The sequence below is a fragment of the Sturnira hondurensis genome, unplaced genomic scaffold (genome assembly GCF_014824575.4).
Source record: "Sturnira hondurensis isolate 20B ecotype Veracruz unplaced genomic scaffold, ASM1482457v3 Scaffold0009516, whole genome shotgun sequence".
Classification (NCBI taxonomy): domain Eukaryota; kingdom Metazoa; phylum Chordata; class Mammalia; order Chiroptera; family Phyllostomidae; genus Sturnira; species Sturnira hondurensis.
Genome location: NW_028082147.1, coordinates 201,720 through 222,146, shown reverse-complemented (window position 1 = coordinate 222,146; position 20,427 = coordinate 201,720). Strand labels below are relative to the sequence as shown.

Below are 20,427 nucleotides of genomic sequence, written 5' to 3'. Positions count from 1 at the left end.
TTCTTAAGTTTACCAAACATATATCTGAAACTCATGGGATAATAGGGTTCTACGTTGTGTACCCTTTCATTCCTGGGTGAGAGAAATTGAGTTGGCCAAGTGAAAAGAGAAGTGTAAAAAAACCACCACATTTCTCCATGCTCATAGGTTTCCATCTCACTTCAGACACTTTTATCAAAAGCATCAAAAAAGCTTTTCTGAATTTAAGGAACCAGTAACTCTAAAGGAAAGAATAAAATAGTCTCTATATTGAGAGGAGAACAGAAAGAACAGTGCATCATATTCAGAAAGCAAAGGGTATCATAAGTAATGTCATGCAAAAATCGCCACTTAAAATCTCAGAGTAAAATGAGAGTCTAAGTGCTTTAGGCCAACCAAGTTCCTGTGAATGTGCAACCAGATCTGGTAACTTACGAGATTTACACGCATTTATTCTGTGGTTAAGCCCTGTAAGAATGTACTATGGGCATATATTTGGCTTTGTTATTAAAAAGGCTAGCAACTCATACAGACTACTAATAATGGTAAAGTTTTGATATTAATCCTTTTGCTTTTTTTCAATTTAATACAGTTTAATAAGGGGAAAAGCTGTATTTAAAAACAGGTACATTGATAGGTATTCTGAAGGCATAGGTAAATTCAAGCTGAATTTAGAGCCTCATTCTTCCCTTGTGTTCTTGGATGGGGGAGGGAGGAAGGAAAGAAAATCTAATATATCTCTTCAGAAAAACAGAACTCACTCTCAGTTTCAATTTTGAAAATTGTGGTAAAATATACATAACATAGTATTTACTATTTTTAAGTGTGATTTAGTGGCATTAAATATTTTCACAATGTTTTTTCATTGTTACCACTATCTATTTCCATGATCCTAAAAACTTTGCACCCATTCAGCAATAAACTCCCTATTCTTTCCCCCACTGATCCCTATAATCTTTGTTCTGCTTTCTTTCTCTTTGAATTGGCCTGTTCTAGTTGTCTCATAAAAGGGGGATCATGCAATTCTATTCTTTTGTGCCAGGTTTATTTCACTTAACATGTTTTTAAGGTCCATCCCTGTTGTAGCAAGCATAAGAACCTTGTTCCTTGTTATGGCTGAATAATATTTCATTGTAGTATTATGTATATACCACACTTTGCTTATCCATGCATCTGTTGATGGACACTTTGGGTTTTTTCACCATTGAGCTATTGTAAATAATGCTGCTATGAACATTGCTATGCAGTTATCCCTTTGACTCCCTCTTTTCAATTATTTTGGGTAGACCTAGGAGTAGAATTGCTGGATCATACGATAATTCTATGGTCAACTTTTTGAGGAACCACCAAAATGTTTTCCATAGTGGCTACACCATTTTATATTCCCATCAGCCATGTATGAGGGTTTCTATTTCTCCACATCCTTATCAACACTGAGTTCCCATATTTTTTGATATAGGCACCCTAACAGATGTGAAATGGTACCTCATTATAGTTTTGATTTGCATTTCCTTAATGACTAATAATGTTAACTATCTTTTCATGTGTTTATTAGCCATTTGTTTATTTCCTTTGCAGAAATGTCTGTTCAAATCCCTTGCCCATTTTTTATTTGGAGTGGTTTTTTTATTGAGTTTTAGGAATTCCTTATATATTCTAGGTATTAATCCCTTATCAGATATATGATGCACAAAAGTTTAACATTTTGATGAAGTTTTTTTTATTTTATTGCTTGTGCTTTTGGTATTGTACCTAAGAATACAAGATTATGAACATACCTATGTTTCTCCTAAGAGTTTTATTGTTTTGGCTCTTAAATTTAGGTCATTGATTCATATTGAGTTAATTTTTATATGTACTTTAAGGCTCTAATTTTATTCTTTTGCACATGGATGTCTAATTTTTCCCAGCACCTGTTGATGAAAAGAATTTTTTCCCCATTTCCCCCTTCATTTCCTTGTCGAAAAGAAATCAATCGACAGTATATATCAGGGTTTATTTCTGGGCTCTGTCTTCTGTTTCATTGGTGTATGTGTCTATTCTTACACTAGTACCACATTGTTTTGGTTACTGTAGCTTTGAAATCAGGAAGTGTGAGACTTGCAACTTGGTTTATTTTCAAGGTTATTTTGGCTATTTTTGGAACCCTTGAGAGTCCATATGAATTTTAGAAGGAGGTTTTTGTTTCTTTAAAAAACATTGAATTTTGATTAGAATCAAATTGGAATCAAGTTGGAATTTTGATAGAAGTTGCATTGATTTTGTAGATTGCTCTGGGTAATATTGTCATCCTAACAGTGTTAAGTCTTCCATTCATGAACATGGGATGTCTTGTCATTTCTTTAAGTCTGTCTTTCATTTCCTTCAGCATGTTTTATAGTTTTCAGTGTATAAGTTTTCATCTCCTCACATTTATTACTAAGTATTTTATTTTTGATGCTATTATAAATGGAATTTTTTTAAATTTCTGTTTGGGTTATTCATTGCAAGTGTATCAAAACAAATTATTTCTGCATTCATTTATTAGCTCTAATAAATTTTTTGTGTATTCTTTAGTATTTTCTACACAGAAGATCATGTCATCTGCAGAGATCATTTTACTTCTTTCCCATTGGGCTACCTTTTTTCCTTTTCTTGCCTAATTATTCTGACTAGACTTTTTAGTACTATGTCAAGTAGACGTGGTGTAAGCAGACATGCTTTTCTTACTCCTAATCTCAGAGGTCAGGCTTTCAGTCTTTGATCACTGAGTATAATGTTAGCTGTGAGTTTTTCATATATGGCTTTTATTATGTTGAAGAAGTTCCCTTATATTTCTGGTTTATTGGTTTTTTATCATAAAAGTGTGTTGAAGTTTGTCAGGTGCTTTTTTTCGTATGAGTGGACCACGTGGATTTTCCCCCTCTGTTCTATTAATGTGCTCTGTTATTGCGTTAATTCACTTTTGTATGTTGGTCCATCCTTACAACCTGGAAACAAATCTCACTTGGTCATGATGTATAGTTCTTTTAAGTGCTGCTAAATTTTGTTTGCTATATTTTGTTGAGGATGGTTGCATTGATATTCATAAGTATGTTGGTTTACAGATTCCTTTTTTTTTTCTTTGTAGTGTCTTTATCTGACTTTGGTATCAAGGTAATGCTGGTTTCATAGAGTGGGTTAAGAAGTGTTTTCTCCTTCAGCTTTTTGGAAGAGCTTAAGAAGGATTGCTGTTAATTCCTCTTTAAATATTTGGTATAATTTACTGCTGAAGCCGTCTGGTCCTGGGCTTTTCTTTTTTGGGATTTTTTGATTACTGACCCAATCACCTTATCAATTAAGAGTCTATTCAGAATTTTACTTCTTCTTTGAGTCATTTTTTCACTTTGTGTATTTCTAGAAATTTCATTTCATCCAGGTTATTTATTGATGTACAGCTGTTTATAATATTCTCTTATAATCCTTTTTATTTCTGTTAAATCAGTCATAATGCTCATTTCTGATTTTAGTAATTTGAGTCTTCTTCCCTTAGTCAGTCTACAAGTTGTCAATTTTACAGATCTTTTCAAAAAACCAACTTTTAGTTTATTGATTTTCTCTATTATTTTCTAGTCTGTGCTTAATTTATTGCCATTCTAATTTTTATTATTTCCTTCCTTCTTCTGGCTTTTTCTAGTTCCTTCAGTTATACAGTTAGGTTATTGATTCAGATCTTACTTCTTTGTTAAGGTATGTGCTCACAGCTGTAAATTTCCCTCTTCGCACTGCTTTTGCCGCATTCCATAAATTTTGTTTTGTTGTGTTTTTATTTTCATTCATCTCAAAATATTTTCTAATTTCATTCGTGATTTCTTTTCTGATCCTTGGTTATTAAAGATTGTGTTATTTAATTTTTACGTATTCGTGAATTTTTCAGTTTTCCACTAGTGATTTCTTGCTCTATTTCGTTGTGATTAGAAAAGATGTTCACTCACTATTTTTATGTTTTCCTCCCTCAGCGGGTATTTCTGTGGGACTTGGATGAAACCATCATCATCTTCCACTCCCTTCTTACTGGATCCTATGCCCAGAAGTATGGAAAGGTAATTTGAACCTTTCTTTGTTGTGACTCGCCCTTTCCTGCTGTATGGGCAGGTAACTGGAATTACTTTCTCTGCTTGGACCAGGCAGGCTCCACGATGAGGCAGAGTTGACGGTAAAGCTCAAGACTAGACCTGGGGCAAGTGCTGAAAGCTGAAGTTACTTGAGAGTGGTATTTTGTATAAATGAAGTATGGAAATGATTCTTAAAACAGAGTGGAGTCTCAGGATGGAGTGTTCCAAGGCCCAATCTGTTATCCATTAGATCACTTGTAACATCCCCACCTGAGCATTTCATTTAGCCGTTTCTATGCCAGATAACATAAATTCACAATATAGGCAACATAGAAACTATCTTTGTAAAATAGATTACATACCTTCTTAAATATATCAAGCAGAATTTAACTTGTCTAGTCACCAATATAAACATCAGTTTTAATAAAGGGATGAGCTGGTTTTTTGCTATTGCCTGTATATTTCTACACTAAATTACCTTCTGGCTGTAATTTTTTTTCTGTGAATACATTTTATTTCCACAGGCTTTTAGTATATAGACTGGCAAGCTCATATGCTACATAGCTAGGTTGTTTATAAGGTATGTAAAATAAGAGCATACAGCCCTGACTAGTGTGGCTCAGTTAGTTGGACGCCATCAAGCAAAGTGAAGGGTTGCTGTTGGATTCCCAGTCAAGGCACATGTCTAGGTCGCAGCTGCGGTCCCCAGTTGGGGCACGTGTGGGAGGAAAGCGATTGATTCTTCTCTCTGACATCATTGTTTTTCTCTCTCTTTCTCCCTCCCTTCCCCTCTCTCTAATCTAAATAAATAAGTAGCATACAGCTTCTGTTGTTCATTTTAAAGCTAAGCGCATTGCTTTTCCTGCAAATATTTTGACTCTTCAGCCTATGTTTACTTATTTCCTGGTTGTTGAGATTTTTGGATAACTGACTTCTGGTATCGCATTGTGTGTGTGTGTGTGTGTGTGTGTGTGTGTGTGTGTGTGTGTGTGTGTAGAGAAGATAATGGGTGTTACGATATCAGTAGTTTGGCTTTAGTTAGAATTTCTCTTCCCCCCAAAATTAAGGGGGTTTTTAAGTGGGTTTAGTTTTCTAGAAACTAAAATCCTGAGATTTTTAACTTTTTGCAATTCTAGATTCTTACAACTGTGAGTAAAATTGCATCAGGGTCTGTGGGTCTTTGTTGTTTGGCCTCAACCCAGAATAATTTTGAAACATTTAAGGATCAGAAGCTGTGCTGTGAGTACCAAGTTAGGCAAATTTTTCTCTTATTGTCTTCCAGGACCCAACAGTAGTGATTGGCTCAGGTTTAACTATGGAAGAAATGATTTTTGAAGTGGCTGATACACACCTATTTTTCAATGACTTAGAGGTAAGCATTTAACCTTGTTTCTGTACTTGGGTAAAACATGCGTTGAATAACTGTCGACGCTGTGCTTATTGTACATAGAAGGGACGTGGCTGGGGGTGGAGAGGCCAGCTGGCCGCGTGGATCTGCACAGTGTTTGTGGCAGGAATGGTGCCTTGGTTAGGCCGCCACGGTTTTGATTCTCAGTTTTATTGGCTCCAAATTTGATTTTTGTTGTGGAAGTGATCTTATTCCAGAGGAAATCCCAACCCATTAGGCGAAACACTTGATACAGAAACCATTCCAATTTATTCATGTATATTAAATAATATACAAGGCGGGTTTGATTACTTGCTTTGCTGTTCTTCAATTTTACCTCCTTTGAAAGAGTCTCTAGTTTTGTCAGATCTGTAAATGACTTCTGTGACTCACTGTATTTTCCACATGCTGATTTGCCTCCACATGCTAATGCGTAGCTTAGCCTTGGCAGTCAGGGTCATTTTATAGGTAGGTACAGGAAAACCGGGAAACACAGAGCTTCTGGGGAGTTTTTTGGCTTTGATATTTGAGTTCACCTTTGAGGTAAACATGGTGTGGTGGAGAGAACACAGAATTGGGAACCGGAAGACCAGCGTGTGAGTGCCGAGTTAGGAAAGTTACCGTCCTATTTTGGGGCCTCATTTAAGCAATTATTCTACACAAGGAACCAGGACCAGTTGTTCTGTCTTGGGAGGGGAATGCGTTGCAGGGACACAGACATAGGAAGGAGCAGATGTGTCACTTCATGTCCTTTTGAATTTCAAACTGTATACCACATATATCACCTAGTTTTAAAAATAGTGAAAATTTTGAAGTAAAATAAGATAGCTTTTTATAAATATGAAATAATTCTATTCCTTTAAAAATGCAGCCTAGTTCTACTTAACAGACAGTTCTCCAACAAATTAAATTACTAGAGCTCTAAACTCCAGTACTCTTGTCTAAGTTCTATGGAGCTTTAATCTCTTTCCTCAACTTCACATGTTGATAAGTTAGGACATCAGAGTTTTTATTCAGCAAACATTTATTGAAAACCTTCTATGTGCCAATAATTATTGCCAAATTGTATTTGTAATGATTTTCTAGACATAGTCCTCACTCAGGACTGAAAGTTCTGTGAAGAATTTGACCTGAATGTGTTCCTGCCCCCCAGGTCAGTGGTTCTCAACTTTAGGGGGCATAAGAATCACCTGGGGACCTTGTTAAATAAAAGGAAGATTCTAGGACTTCACTCCCAGAAATTCTAATTCAAGTAGGTCTGGGGTGAACCCAAGAATATGCACTTTTCAAAAATTTCCCCAGAGGATTCTGATGCATGTGGACATGACAGCACTGCCTTAGGTGGTGCCAGAGGAGTGTCTGTCACAGAGAGGCAGTGGGTGGCGTTTCATGTCAGGAGCAGTGTGGCTATAGTGGAAAGAACCTTGGATTTGGTAAGAAGACCTAGGCTCTACCACTTGGGTAAATCATTTCACCTCATTTTATAACATGAGGAGATTGGCTTAGACAACCTCTTCTGAGTACCAAGCTTGAATTTATAAATTTCTGTTTCAGTCACTCTTAGTTTTCATACCACACTCTACCAACATCTGTTTTATCTGCAAGAATTTATTGTGTACATGCTCCGTAAGGTCACTGGACAAGATGAGAGGGGTACAAAGGAGAAGTAAGATAGGGGTCATGCCATGAGGGCCTAAAGTGTAATTGAACTTTCAGTCCTACTATGGAACATAGACATTCACCTGACAGTGTAAGGGAGCTTGTACTCATACCCCATGAGCTGTTGGAGAAATGAACGATTGAGATAAGAGCGTAAATGAGGGTGGGGATGATCAAGGAAGATTTCATGAAGACTGGAATATGATTTGGTCTTAAAAGAAGGTGGGCAGCAAGGGGGGTAAGAGTGATCCTCCACCCGTAAGAGAGGCCGTAAGGTATCCCATCGCCCCACCATTGTTTTCACAATATGTCACGGTGGTAGCAGCACTTCTGCTCACTGGACTGAAGTAGTATATGCTTTTGTCTTTTAACAGGAGTGTGACCAGGTGCATGTGGAAGATGTGGCTTCTGATGACAATGGCCAAGATTTAAGGTGATAAAAAACAATGATGCTGTAAACATCACTGCACCTGTTACGAACAAAACACTGCCTACATTTAGAGTAAAACAAAGATAAATAAGACACAGCCTTAAAAGAGCTCACAGTCTGTTAGAGGAGACGAACACAGTTATCAGTGTCACACCATATGAGGTGACAATAGGAAATGTGATGGAGCACAGAAAGGAAAGCATTTCTGATGGGCGTTGGGGGGCAGATGTTTGCCAACATTAGAGTGGCCTTTTCGGTGAATTGAGTGTGACGCTGAGGAATGGGTAGCAGTGAGGGGATAAGGAAAAGCATTCCAAAGTAAAGGATGTACTGGTTTCCCTCTGGCTAGATTTTTAGTCAGAATTGTGCTTCCAGACTGGTTATACTTATTTTTTAAAAGATTTTATTTATTTACTCTTTTAGAGAGGGGGGAAGGGAGGGAGAAAGAGAGGGAGAGAAACATCGATTTGCGCAAGTCAACCGGGGGACCTGGCCCACAATCCAGGCATGTGCCCTGACGGAATCAAACTGGCAATGACCTTTTGGTTTGCCAGGCAATGCCCAACCCACCATTCTTATGACATTTTACTGTGGCTAACCAGTAATTACCTATTTTAGTCTTGGCAGCTTTATTTTCTTAAATATAGAATATCGCATAACCTACTGAACTGTGTTTTGGCTTTTGATTAAACCAACTTGTCTGTAATTCTTTCAGTCATTTTAAAATCTTTTTTTAGGAAGTATTAGGCCTACCCAGCCTATTTAACTATATAGGCATGTCTCCTTTTATTGTGCTTCATTTTCTTGGGCTTCATAGATGTTACATTTTTTTACAAATTTAAGTCAAAAACCTCCACCAACCTTGTCTTATTACAATATTTGCTTTTATTGGGGTGGTCTGGAACCAAACCAATAATATCTCCAAGGTATGCCTGTATCAGCTATCTGTTGTATAACAAATTATGCCAAAAGTTCTTAGCTTAAAATAGTAAACATTTATCATCTCATAGTTTCTGTAAGTCAGAAACTTGAAAGTGATTAGCTAGGTAGTTCTGAGTCTGGGTCTGTAAGATTGAAGTCAAGATATCGGCCAGAGCTAAAAATCAGCTAAAGGTTTGTTTGGAGCTGGAGCATCTGCTTTCAGCCTCTCACCTGTGGCCGGGAACAGGAGGCCTCAGTTCCTCCCTGTGTGCCCCTGCCTGGGGCAGCTTGAGCGTTCTCATGTGACAGCTGGCTTCTTCAGGAAAAATGCTCCAAGAGAGAACAAGAGGAGCCTAGTCTCTGAGGTCTAACACCATCACTTCCACCACATTCTGTTTGTCTCAAATACAGTACATACCTAGAGGGAGCACAGTTAGAAGGGAGGAGTGTTCAAGAATCGTGGACATGTTTTAAAGCCACCACATTGGACCCTGCACGTAGTAAACTAGCCAACAGATCACCCAAAGAGAATGTCCCCTTACATAGATGCAGTCGTTTTGTATGTGCATACACACTTTTCTTTTAAGTAACAGTTTATTTGACCCAAACTGAGGGCATGCCAGGGAACAAGATCTGAAATGCTCCCCATACACAGAACTTTTATATTCTGTCTTTTGGGGGTCTTTTTTTTCACTGTAAAATACTGTCATTAATGAAAGAATGCTGTATTTTAAGCCAGTCTCTGTGGGATGCCAGTGCTTGAATTGTTCGTATCTCTCTTGCCCTTTCTTTGATAAAGTAATAGGGGTGAGATAGAGAACTAGTGAAAGATAGACTCTGTCGTCAGCCTTGGCATTAGGCGCCCAGAATAGGACAGAGAATCCCAGACGGCACTCATCCAAAAACCCCATTTGGTATAGATTTTAATTTTCGTTATCCTCCCTGCAGCAACTACAGTTTCTCAACAGATGGTTTCAGTGGCTCAGGAGGCAGTGGCAGCCATGGTTCCTCTGTGGGTGTGCAGGGAGGCGTGGACTGGATGAGAAAACTGGCTTTCCGTTACCGAAAAGTGAGAGAAATCTATGACAAGCATAAAAGCAACGTGGGTGGTAAGTGTGTCCTACAACACTGACTGACTTTGTTTCCTTCTTGTTTCCTGCTTACTTTTCCAGGGGTTCCTTAGAACTCCTCAGCAACTGCTTATGCACTTGAGTCACAATAACATTCTAATCCTGCATTTAAAGACATGAAGTTTCTAGTAAAACGCTTTGGGGAGAAGCTCTGCATTTCTCATGGACTTCTCTTGGCATAACTTTGCAAAGTTCTCCTGTTCTTTTTAGACAAAGTCCTTTTTAAAGGAAATGTGTTTCATCGATTATATTTGATAACGTGTTTTATTCTGAAGTCAAAAACTACTGTCAATACTGGGTAATAGGTTGCCTTTTCTTTCTTCTTTTTTTAACCAATATATCAGGACAAGTCACATAGAACTAATGATTAGGTTTATAGTAGATGGAAAACCAGGTCCAGGAGTATAGGTTGGAAGTGTTCATGTGTTAATATGAAGGACCAAGCGAATTCTTTCTGCCTAGAAATATCTCACATGTCAGATGCCACAAGGCCTAAAGTTTTATTATTTGGAATGAATGTGTTAATTAGATTGTCCAAATTAAAAGAGATATTAGCTAATCTAAGTTCCTTATTTGCATTTGAGGAAATTGATGTCCATTGTGAAAGTAACATGGGCAGTTATCATAGCAGGTTAATGACCTATCACAGCTGGAATTCACATCCCTTAACTCTTGGTCCACTTGACATTTATGCAATTCTTTTTTTAGTGATATACCCTTATGAGAAAATATTTAAAACTATGAACCATCACCCTCAAACTTCTACATACACACAAAATGTTGTGTGAAGTTTCAGGGGTTCTGTAGACTGCCTAGAGGTATATTACCCCAGGTGAGAGAACCTTCCTACCGTACCATGCTACCACTTTCTGTGGTGCAGGTAATAAAAATAGGACTTTGAAGGCAGTTTGGTTCTTTCCTGTTCTAGCCCTCCAATACCAGGTAAAAATCATAGGCATCTGGGCTTTGGGAATCTAATTAAAGTGTCTGATTCTTTCTCGGCCTAGGGAGTGCCTAGTCCTAGTTTCTTGAAGAAAGTAATATAACCCTCTGTGAGAATCCCCTGAGCCTAAGTAACGTCCACCTGCATTTTGTAAAACTTTTGAATTATAAAGATGCCACATCATACTATTCATTAAACATACGACATATATACACTTATGTATATATCATACATGGCATAGAGGTATTGGTTTTGTTTTATTAGAAGCATTGAGAGTCATCTAATTCTATGCTTGCATTATGAAACCATTGATCTGAAAATAAATTATACACAGTTCTATCCTCATAGAAACGTCTTTTTTTAAAAAGATTTTATTTATTTATTTTTAGAGAGGGGGAAGGAAGGGAGAAAGAGAGAAACATCAGTGTTTGATTGCCTCTCATGTGGCCCCCACTGGGGACCTGGCCTGCAACCCAGGCATGTGCCCTGACTGGGAATTGAACTGGTGACCCTTTGGTTCAAAACCCATGCTTAATCCACTGAGCTACACCAGCCAAGGCAGAAATGTCTTTTGTTTTTATGGAATGTTAGTAGTAGACTATAGGATTTTTTTTTTACCTTTATTATGGAAAATTCAGGGCCAGATTCAGTATTTGAATATTACAGCTCAAGTATCTGATAAAATGCTCTCATCAGATAAATCCTGTTTCATTATGCTTAATTATCTGATCTTAAGCAGTATTTTAGTATGTTACCAGCTGGAGTTGTTTCAGAAGTAAGTTGGATACAAATAAATGACATTCAGAGAGGTGGTCATTCTACCTGGAATCTCAGGTGGACGTGTTCTGAAAGGGGTAACAAGCCCAGTCATCATGGGAGCAATGTGCAGTAATGGAAAGGCTTCTCAGACCAAAAGCCGGTAACTTTCTGTGTAATCTTAGCACCCCTTTCCTAGCACGCTTTCCCCGCCGGGTTCTGGTTTCTTTAGAAAGAGATTGGAGATGCTGCAGACTCTTTCAGCTGTAACACATTTTTCCCCCTTTTGTTCTTGAGGTGATATCTTCATCAGTGCTACTCAAGGTATGGCCCACTATTCTGCAGATTCTGCTCCTGATTTGTGATGAAGGAGCTTGTGCCAGAATCTAATCACAGTGTTCTCATCAGCTGGTTTTGTTGTTGTGCCCTCTAGCAAAACATTCCAATGAAGGAAATAAAAAATGTATTTTGAGTAGGCTACTCCAGGGTTTTTTAAGAAGAGAAATATATTAGCTCAGTGGACTATATCAGTGACACACTACTTCTAAATTGAATTTAGTCCTCAGTGTCAGCACGGATATGTTGTCTTACGATAAACATGTCTGTTTTTATTCCCAAAGGCCTTCTCAGTCCCCAGAGAAAGGAAGCACTGCAGAGACTAAGAGCAGAGATTGAAGTTTTAACAGATTCCTGGTTAGGAACTGCCTTAAAGTCCTTACTTCTCATCCAGTCCAGGTAAGAAATGGTTCTTTTAGGTCTCTCATCCTCTCAGACACACCCTTTCCTACACTAGTCCAGGACAGGCCTTCCTAAAGTAGGATTTCGGATGGGGTGAGAAGAGTTTACCTGACTGGAAGGAAGGGTTTAGAGTAGGTTGGAGGCACGGTCATTTTACACTAACAACACACCTTAGAATTTTAAGAGAGTGTAAAAGAAAGCCTTTTTCTTTCCCCTTACTTTTTGCTCACAGAATTAAAACTCCATAACTCATATTCTTCAGCCCATGAGATGGGCCTGGTGACATCAAAGAATACGTATGTACAGGAGACATATCTCAAACATCCTAAGGACAGGAATCGCCAAAGAAATGTATCAAACTCAGGAAGGCAGGATTGAAAAGAAAAGGGTACATTAAGCAGATTAAGGAGATTTCAGCTTGAAAGTTATGAAGGAGAATAAATACAGTCATATTCATTACCAATATCCCTTACTGCTTCCTTCCTCAAAGTAGAATTCCAGATCTATAACGTAATAGAGCAAACAAGAAAACTGACACCGAGGTCATTCAGTGAAGTTTATAAAGAACATGCAAAATTAATGTGTATACTGGAATTTGTATTGCTGTTGTGTGAAGAACTTAAATCACATCTCATTTAAGGGCTGAGTTGTATTCAGCCCTTAACATGGCTCTGTAACTGAAAGTCTTGGTCATCTCTTTTCTAGAGGGTGGTATCGTTGGTGGTAATCGCTAGCTAACAAGTGCAGTGAGACATTGGTCAGAGGAAAACGAGGCAAGAATCAGGTGTCTGCTTTGTGCCCACTGTAGAATCTCTGTCCTTTATATGGAAAGTTAATAAACCTGAAATAATTAGAGCAATAAATGAACATTGGCACTAAACAAATATCACGCAATGTCCTTTAGAGTTAGTTTTTAATAATTAGACCCTAAAGAGAAGATCCATTTGCGTGCTTGCTCCTGGGTTGGTTTGGTTTCACCTTTTTCTTTTCTTTTTCTTCTTTCTCCCTTCTAGAAAGAATTGTGTGAATGTTCTGATCACTACAACACAGCTGGTTCCAGCTCTGGCCAAGGTTCTCCTCTATGGGCTTGGAGAAATATTTCCTATTGAAAACATCTATAGTGCTACCAAAATTGGTATGGTTTCTATTCTGCTGCTTGTCACTGGCCTTACAATAATATTTCCTACTTAGGATGCACTTATAGTTTACCATTCTCTCTCTTAGACACTTTCTATATATCTGTAGCCCTCACAGCAGTCTTCTGATATTACTGATGAGGCAGTTCAGGCTTAACGGTTGTATAGCTTGCACAAGACGTCATAGATAGTCAGTTACATAAACAGGATTCATTCGAGATCTGTGGGACTTCAAACTTACTGTGCTCTTTTCCTTTACAATATTTGAGAGAACATAATGTCTACTTTTGCCTCATTTCAGATTTCTTTTTCACAGAGAGAGCACTGCAGTATAGTATAATAGAAAAGTCACTCGGTTAAAAATCAAAGACTAAGCCGTATATTTAAAAATGGTTAAACCACCCTGAACACGCCCGATCTCGTCTAAAAGTGGTTAAACCCCTCACATCCGTTAGGATGGCTGCTTTCAAAAAACAGAAAAATAACAAGTGTTAGAGATGTAAAGAAATTGGAACCCTTGTGCACTTCAGTGAAGTGTATAATGATGCCACTGCTATGGAAAACTGTATGGCGGTTCCTCAAAAAACTAAAAATAGAACTACCATATGATCCAGCAATCCCAGTTCTGGGTATACATCCAAAAGAATTAAAAGCAGGATGTCAGATACTTGCACACTGTTCATAAGAGCATTTTCACAATAGCCAAGAGGTAGGAGTGATCAGATGCCCAGCAGAGGAAAGGACACACAAAATGCCGTATGTACACGCAGCAGGATATTACTCAGCCTTAAAAGGGAAGGAAATCTTGTCACACATTACCACATGTTTGAACCTTGAAGACATTATGCTGAATAAAGCAAATCACAAAAAGACAAGTACTGTGTGCTTTCGTTTATATAGGTACCAAGTGGTCAAATTCATAGAAACAAAGTAGAATGGTGGTTAACAGGGCTCAAGAGAAGGGAAAATAGGGAGTTTAACGGGGATAGAATTTCAGTTTTACAAGATGTAAAAGTTCTGCAGATGTGCTGCACAACAGTGTGAGTGTACTTACGTCACTGAGATGTGCATTTGGAAATGGTTAAGATGGTAAATTTTAGGTTGTATGTTCTTACTACAATTTTTTGAAAAGGCAAAACCCTACTAAGGACTAGCTTCCTTGCTCACCAGCTCTTTCCTTAGGCAAATTATTTTAGCTCCTGGTCCTCAGTTTTCTTGTGTAAAATCAGAAACTAACAGAGAGGTTGTGAAAATCAAATGAGATTATATTTATGAAGGTACTTTTTAACCCTTAAAAATGTTTCCAGTACCAAGTACTGCCATACCTCATTTTATTGCATTTCACATGTTACGTTTTTTTACAAATCGAAGGCAAGACCCTTCACCAGCAAAGAGATTACGGCTTTATTACAGTACTTGCTTTAATGTGGTGGTCTGGACTGAACCTGCAGTGTCCCCAAGGTATACCTCTATATGAAATAGTAGGTACTCAATAAATATTTGCTGAATTAGTTCATTAATTGGCACCAAATTTATACAAAACCAGCTTGTTTCATCGAGAAGGCAGCACAGGGTCTCACTCGGATCCTTAAGTGTGAGAAAGAGGATTATGACAACCATCTTCTTCCCTCCAGACCGTTCAGTCTGTACTTGCAGTTCCTACTTCTTATTGTAGCAAAGGAGAGGCGCCTGGAGTTGAAAGATGAGCTGTGGTCAGTTATTTTTTAATCTACTACTTTCCTATTGATTAGATTTCTCCACCAAAAAAACCCCAACCTTAATTATTTTAATATACCAGTATCTATGGAGGTTATAAGCCCACCAATTGACATTTATTTTTCTCCATTCATTCACCAAATATTTATTGATCACTTTTATATGCAAGGCATTTTTCATTTTTATTTTTAAAAATATTTATTTCTTTTTAGAGAGGGGAAGGGAGGGAGAAAAAGAGAGAAAGAAACATCAATGTGTGGTTGCCTCTCACATGCCCCTTCCTGGGGACCTGGCCCACAGCCTAGGCGTGTGCCCTGACTGGGACTCAAACTGGCGACCCTTTGGTTCACAGGCTGGCACTCAATCCACTGAGCTACACCAACCAGGACCTTTTTATTTATTTCTATAAATAAAAAGTAGATGCAAATAAACATGTACCATCTGTGCATGTTTTAGGTGTAGGTTCCAGATGGGATTTGAATTTTGATATGTTGCTATATATTTTAAGACAGTTTCCCCTCAGAGATATCCATTCATCATGGCACAATGTCTAGAGTCTAGACTCAAAGTCAGGAGCCCAGACTCTTGCTATAAGCTTATTTCAATCTGGATTAAGTCAGTAGTCCCACTTCACCTGTTAAAATGGGAAATGATACCTATCTTGCTGGATTATTTTGAGAATTAAATAAGGAGTAACTTGAACATTGCTTTGTCAACTGTGTAAAGTACAGGAGATGTGGAAAAGGGAGGTGGTATGCACAGTTCTCCCACTGCCTGGGGCTCTTAGCCGCCCAGTTATAGATCCAGAGGCCGGTGGATCTCCAGCTGCCGCCACTATGCCCCACTGGGCAAACTACAGGGGCTGCTACTTATTTTGTCTGAGCACAAGCAGGAAGCATCCCTTTGCTTTGGTGTTGGAAAAAAGGTAAGGTGGAATGTCCTAATAGGAGATTGCTTTCTCTCATCAGGTAAAGAGAGCTGCTTTGAGAGAATTGTGTCAAGGTTTGGAAAGAAAGTCACATATGTAGTGATTGGAGATGGACGAGATGAAGAAATTGCAGCCAAGCAGGTAACCATGGTAAAGAAAATAGTCTGTGTGGGAATGCACTGAGCAATTAGGAAAATGGTGAAACTCAGAAATCTTAGCAATCTGTCGTGCATTTACGGTGTTGTTCCTCTTTTTCTCTTCCTCTCCCATTTTTCTTTAAGAAAGAGAGTCATCTTTTTTCCCCAAGTGGAGTTTTTTTAATAAGTTGTTAGATCTCCCCCTTCCCATCCTCGCTGCCACTCAGAAATCTTAAACTCTTCGAACCCTGCTACAGGTACCCCATCCTTAAACCTGAAGTGAGCCCTGTCTTCCATCTTCATTGTAGAGGGCAGTGCCTTTGCTAAAAAATAATCATTTAATTTTATTTTTGAAATAGATATAATATCATCTATAAAACTCATATCTCTATATTTGAAGACAAATTTTTCTAACATGTTTTAAAGTCATCACTTTAAAATGAAGCACATCGTTGGGATTCAAACACTTCTTTAAAATTTGAAAATATAATATCTTTTTAAAAATATATTTTATTGATTATACCATTACAGTTGTTCTATTCCCCCCTTCATTCCCCTCCACCCTGCACACCCCTCCCCCACCATTCTCCCCTTTAGTTTATGACCACGTGTCTCAAGTTCTTTAGATTCTATATTTCCCCTACTATTCTTGCCCTCCCCCCCTATCTATTTTCTACCTACCGTCTATGCTACTTATTCTCTGTACCTTCTCCCCCCTTCTCCTCTTCCCACTCCTCTGTTGCTAACCCTCCATGTGTTCTTCAATTCTATGGTTCCACTCCTGATCTAGCCGTCCTCTTGGTTTGCTTTTGTTTTAGGTGTGGTTGTTAATAACTGAGTTTGCTGTCCTTTCACTGTTCCTATTTTTCATCTTCTTTTTCTTATATAAGTCCCTGTAGCATTTCATATAATAAGGGCTTGGTGATGATGAACTCCTTGAATTTGACCTTATCTGAGAAGCACTTTATCTGTCCTTCCATTCTAAATGAAAGCTTTGCTGGATAGAGCAATCTTGGCTGTAGGTCTTTGGATTTCATGACTTGGAATACTTCTTTCCAGCCCCTTCTTGCCTGGAAGGTCTCTTTTGAGAAATCCGCTGAGAGGCTGATGGGAACTCCTTTGTAGGTGACTGTCCCCTTATCTCTTGCTGCTTCTAGGATTCTCTCCTTCATTTTCATCTTGGCTAATGTAATTATGATGTGCCTTGGTGTGTTCCTCCTTGGGTCCAACTTCTTTGGGACTCTCTGAGCTTCCTGGATTTCCTGGAAGTCTGTTTCCTTTGCCAGACTGGGGAAGTTCTCCTTTATTATTTGTTCAAATAAGTTTTCCATTTGTGGCTTTCTTTTCCCCTTCTGGTACCCCTATAATTTGGATGTTGGAGCATTTAAAGATGTCCTGGAAGTTCCTCAGCCTCTCATTTTTTTGAATTCTTGTTTCTTCCTTCTTTTCTGTTTGGTTGTTTCTTTCTTCCTTCTGGTCCACTCCCTTGATAAGAGTCCCAGTTTCCTTTCCATCACTATTGGTTTCCGTGCATTTCCCTTTATTTCAGTTAGTTTAGCCTTCATATGTTCCTCTAATTTGTGACTATAATCAACCAGTTCTGTGAGCATCCTGATCACCAGTGTTTTGAACTGTGCATTTGATAGGTTTGCTATTTCTTTGTCGCTTAGAGTTATTGGCTCTGGGGCTTTGAGTTCTTCTTGAGCCATGTTTTGGTCTGTTTGCACCTGTTACGTATGAGGAGCAGAGCCCTAGGTGTTCACCAGGGCCGGGCCACTCAGACCTGGTGATGAGTTGTGATGTTGTATGTGGGGGTGGGGTCAAAGAGGAGCAATGATGGTCCCCTCCTGCTGCTTCTCAACGCTGGGGCCTAGGCGGTCTGTCTCACTGTTCACTGCTTACTCTTTTGCTGGTTTATCTGCACGTGAATGTATGACCTCGGTCAGCCTGCCACCTTGTACCCTCACTGGGTCTGCCCGATGCTACCCCAGCTGCCTGGGCGCCTGGGGTCGGGGGATCCATCCTGCCCAACCCTGCTCCGCTGCTGGCTCTGCCCCTCTTACCAGTTGAACGGTTGGTTGTTGTCGGACTTCCATATCGTTCAGTTTTCTGTTCTTTGGCTGCGTCTTTGTTTACTAAACCTTTGTTGTATTCAAACTTGGTTGTGGGAGAAGGCACAGTGTTTCCACCTACGCCTCCATCTTGGCAGAAGTCTGAAAATATAATATATTTCAGTTGTCAAAAACAGTTAACTGATAATAGAAAAGGTAGAAATTTGCTAATTTTCAAAAATACTTTTGAATAAATGGATAGAATTGAAAAGTAAGTATTGAATCTACAGATGTTTGAGTTATCTTTTTCTTTTAATAACCAAGTATCAAGATAAGCTGAACTTTAAACTCAGCTTTTGGATTGCTGTATCAAAAAGTGATAACCTTGGATTTTAAAAAATAAAAATGCAATATTCACTTAGCACTCCCCAAAAATGTTATTAGTAATAGTAAAAGCAAAAAAGATTTTTGTACCATTAATAAAATAAAATGACTTTTACATATGTATATAAAATACTTGCCTGTATTTTATAATATATAATAATTTATAAATATATAAATATATAGTAATTAGACATACCCTTGATCATATTTCTCAATCTCTCTGTATTCCTGTATTTTTATCTGTAAAATGAATGGTTTTATTACAAAATTTGCTCAACTTGCTTGAAAATTCTTCGATTCTTATAATTCAATGCCTAGAGATGCTTTTTTGCCTTGTATGTCTACAATTTTTTTTAATGATACTATCGGGTTTTTTTCACATGTTTAAAAACATGTAAAACTTATATTTCTTTGGAATTGAGGCAGCTCATGGTCTCCCGCCTGATGCCAGTACCCAAGAACATACCCTTTTCGTAAAAAATACAGGATTAGGGTGAGGGTGATATTATGGTCAGATTTATGAACATATTAAAAAGATGCTAGTTTGTGATAGCAGAATGTTGAGCTCGGTTACTTCAAAAGTTGAATTTGAAGTAATTTTGATATATTTATTGAGTGATTTTTTTTCTATTTTATTTAAACATAAGTCACAGATTGGGGAAAAATAGATTAAATAGGTAAAGATCATATACAAATCAATAGAAAAAAACCACATTTCCAATTAAAAAATGGGCAAGCACAATGGCCAGAAATTCACCAAAAAGAAAACATGTAAATGACTGATAAACATGAAAAATGCTCAATCTCGTGAACAATTTAAGAAATGTGAAATTAAAAAAAGTAACTTGTAATATAGATGACCAGGATAGGCTTTAGGCCTACGTACATTGCTTCTTTGAAGAAATGGTTTTTCTCTCTTACAGAATTAGACTTGAGTCTGGTTAGCATGTATTTTGAAGCTATGACTGTGTGCTCTGGTTTATGGAAAGGAGAACCTGGGAGGGAGGGGCAGGGAGGCAGGAAGCCTGGTTGGAGCATAGCAGGTGAGCAGTGACATTAAAAGGTGGGCCGGGAATGTGCTGAGAAGAGGTGACACCTGGAGGAAGTAGTGATGGCTACAAGTGAAAAAGATCTCTTTTGCGAACTGAAATGACAGAACTCATTTCTGAAGGTGAAGAAAAAGTGAAATATATTCCCCTAATCCGGTTAGCCAGATTCATTAACAGTAATCCCAGCATATCTGGAGAAGTTGAGAAAGCACCACAAGTACAGTATCTTAGGTCTGTTGGTACAGAATTTAAAGTTTGTCATATACATTCTGATATCCAATAAATGGAATTTTGAAAATCTTAGAGGGGCTCTAGGAATTCAGAAGAAAATGATATTAAAGAAAAGAAAACATCAGGAGAAAGAACAGATTTGTCCGATTCCATTTGAAATCCATAGAAGGAATTTGGAACAAAACAATGATGAAACTTCATTTCAACAGCTTCACGACTCTGTGGTGTATTTTAAAACAAATTATAATCTTCACGATAGCCATGCAGTTAATTTTCCAGTCCCCTTCTGTGTATACTGCTGATTATAAGTTTTTAGCATACACCTGCTATTCAAACTGAATAAAGCTTAGAATCTAAGGAATGCCTTCTCATTTTGCAGGCTGAAATTTTTGAAGCCGTATTACCAGGCTATGGAGAGTGGGATTTCAGGGCCCGAAGCTCTCCTTTGTATGTGCTTTGGAATGGAAAAAAATTCTTTTTTTTTAAATATATTTTATTGATTACACCATTACAGTTGTTCTATTCCCCCCCTTCATTCCCCTCCACCCACACACTCCCTCCCCCACCATTCTCCCCCCCTTAGTTTATAACCACGTGTCTCAAGTTCTTTAGATTCTATATTTCCCCCACTATTCTCGCCCTCCCCCTATCTATTTTCTACCTACCATCTATGCTATTTTCTGTGCCTTCTCCCCCCTTCTCTCCCTCCCATCCCCCTGTTTCTAACCCTCCATGTGTTCTTCATTTCTATGGTTCCACTCCTGATCTAGCTGTCCTCT

General features: G+C 38.2%; 1 protein-coding gene across 4 annotated transcripts in view; it reads left to right on the top strand.

Annotated features, from left to right (window-relative positions):
• EYA3 (EYA transcriptional coactivator and phosphatase 3) overlaps positions 1-20,427 on the top strand; it is a 95,928-nt gene that overhangs the window by 67,848 nt on the left and 7,653 nt on the right. For all 4 annotated transcript variants that reach the window (XM_037057152.1, XM_037057155.1, XM_037057154.1 and 1 more), the window contains 7 exons: positions 3,957-4,040; positions 5,335-5,424; positions 7,473-7,531; positions 9,398-9,558; positions 11,899-12,013; positions 13,030-13,151; positions 15,837-15,937. In XM_037057152.1, the coding sequence (XP_036913047.1) occupies positions 3,957-4,040; positions 5,335-5,424; positions 7,473-7,531; positions 9,398-9,558; positions 11,899-12,013; positions 13,030-13,151; positions 15,837-15,937 (732 nt within the window). The remainder of the gene's footprint in view (positions 1-3,956; positions 4,041-5,334; positions 5,425-7,472; positions 7,532-9,397; positions 9,559-11,898; positions 12,014-13,029; positions 13,152-15,836; positions 15,938-20,427) is intronic.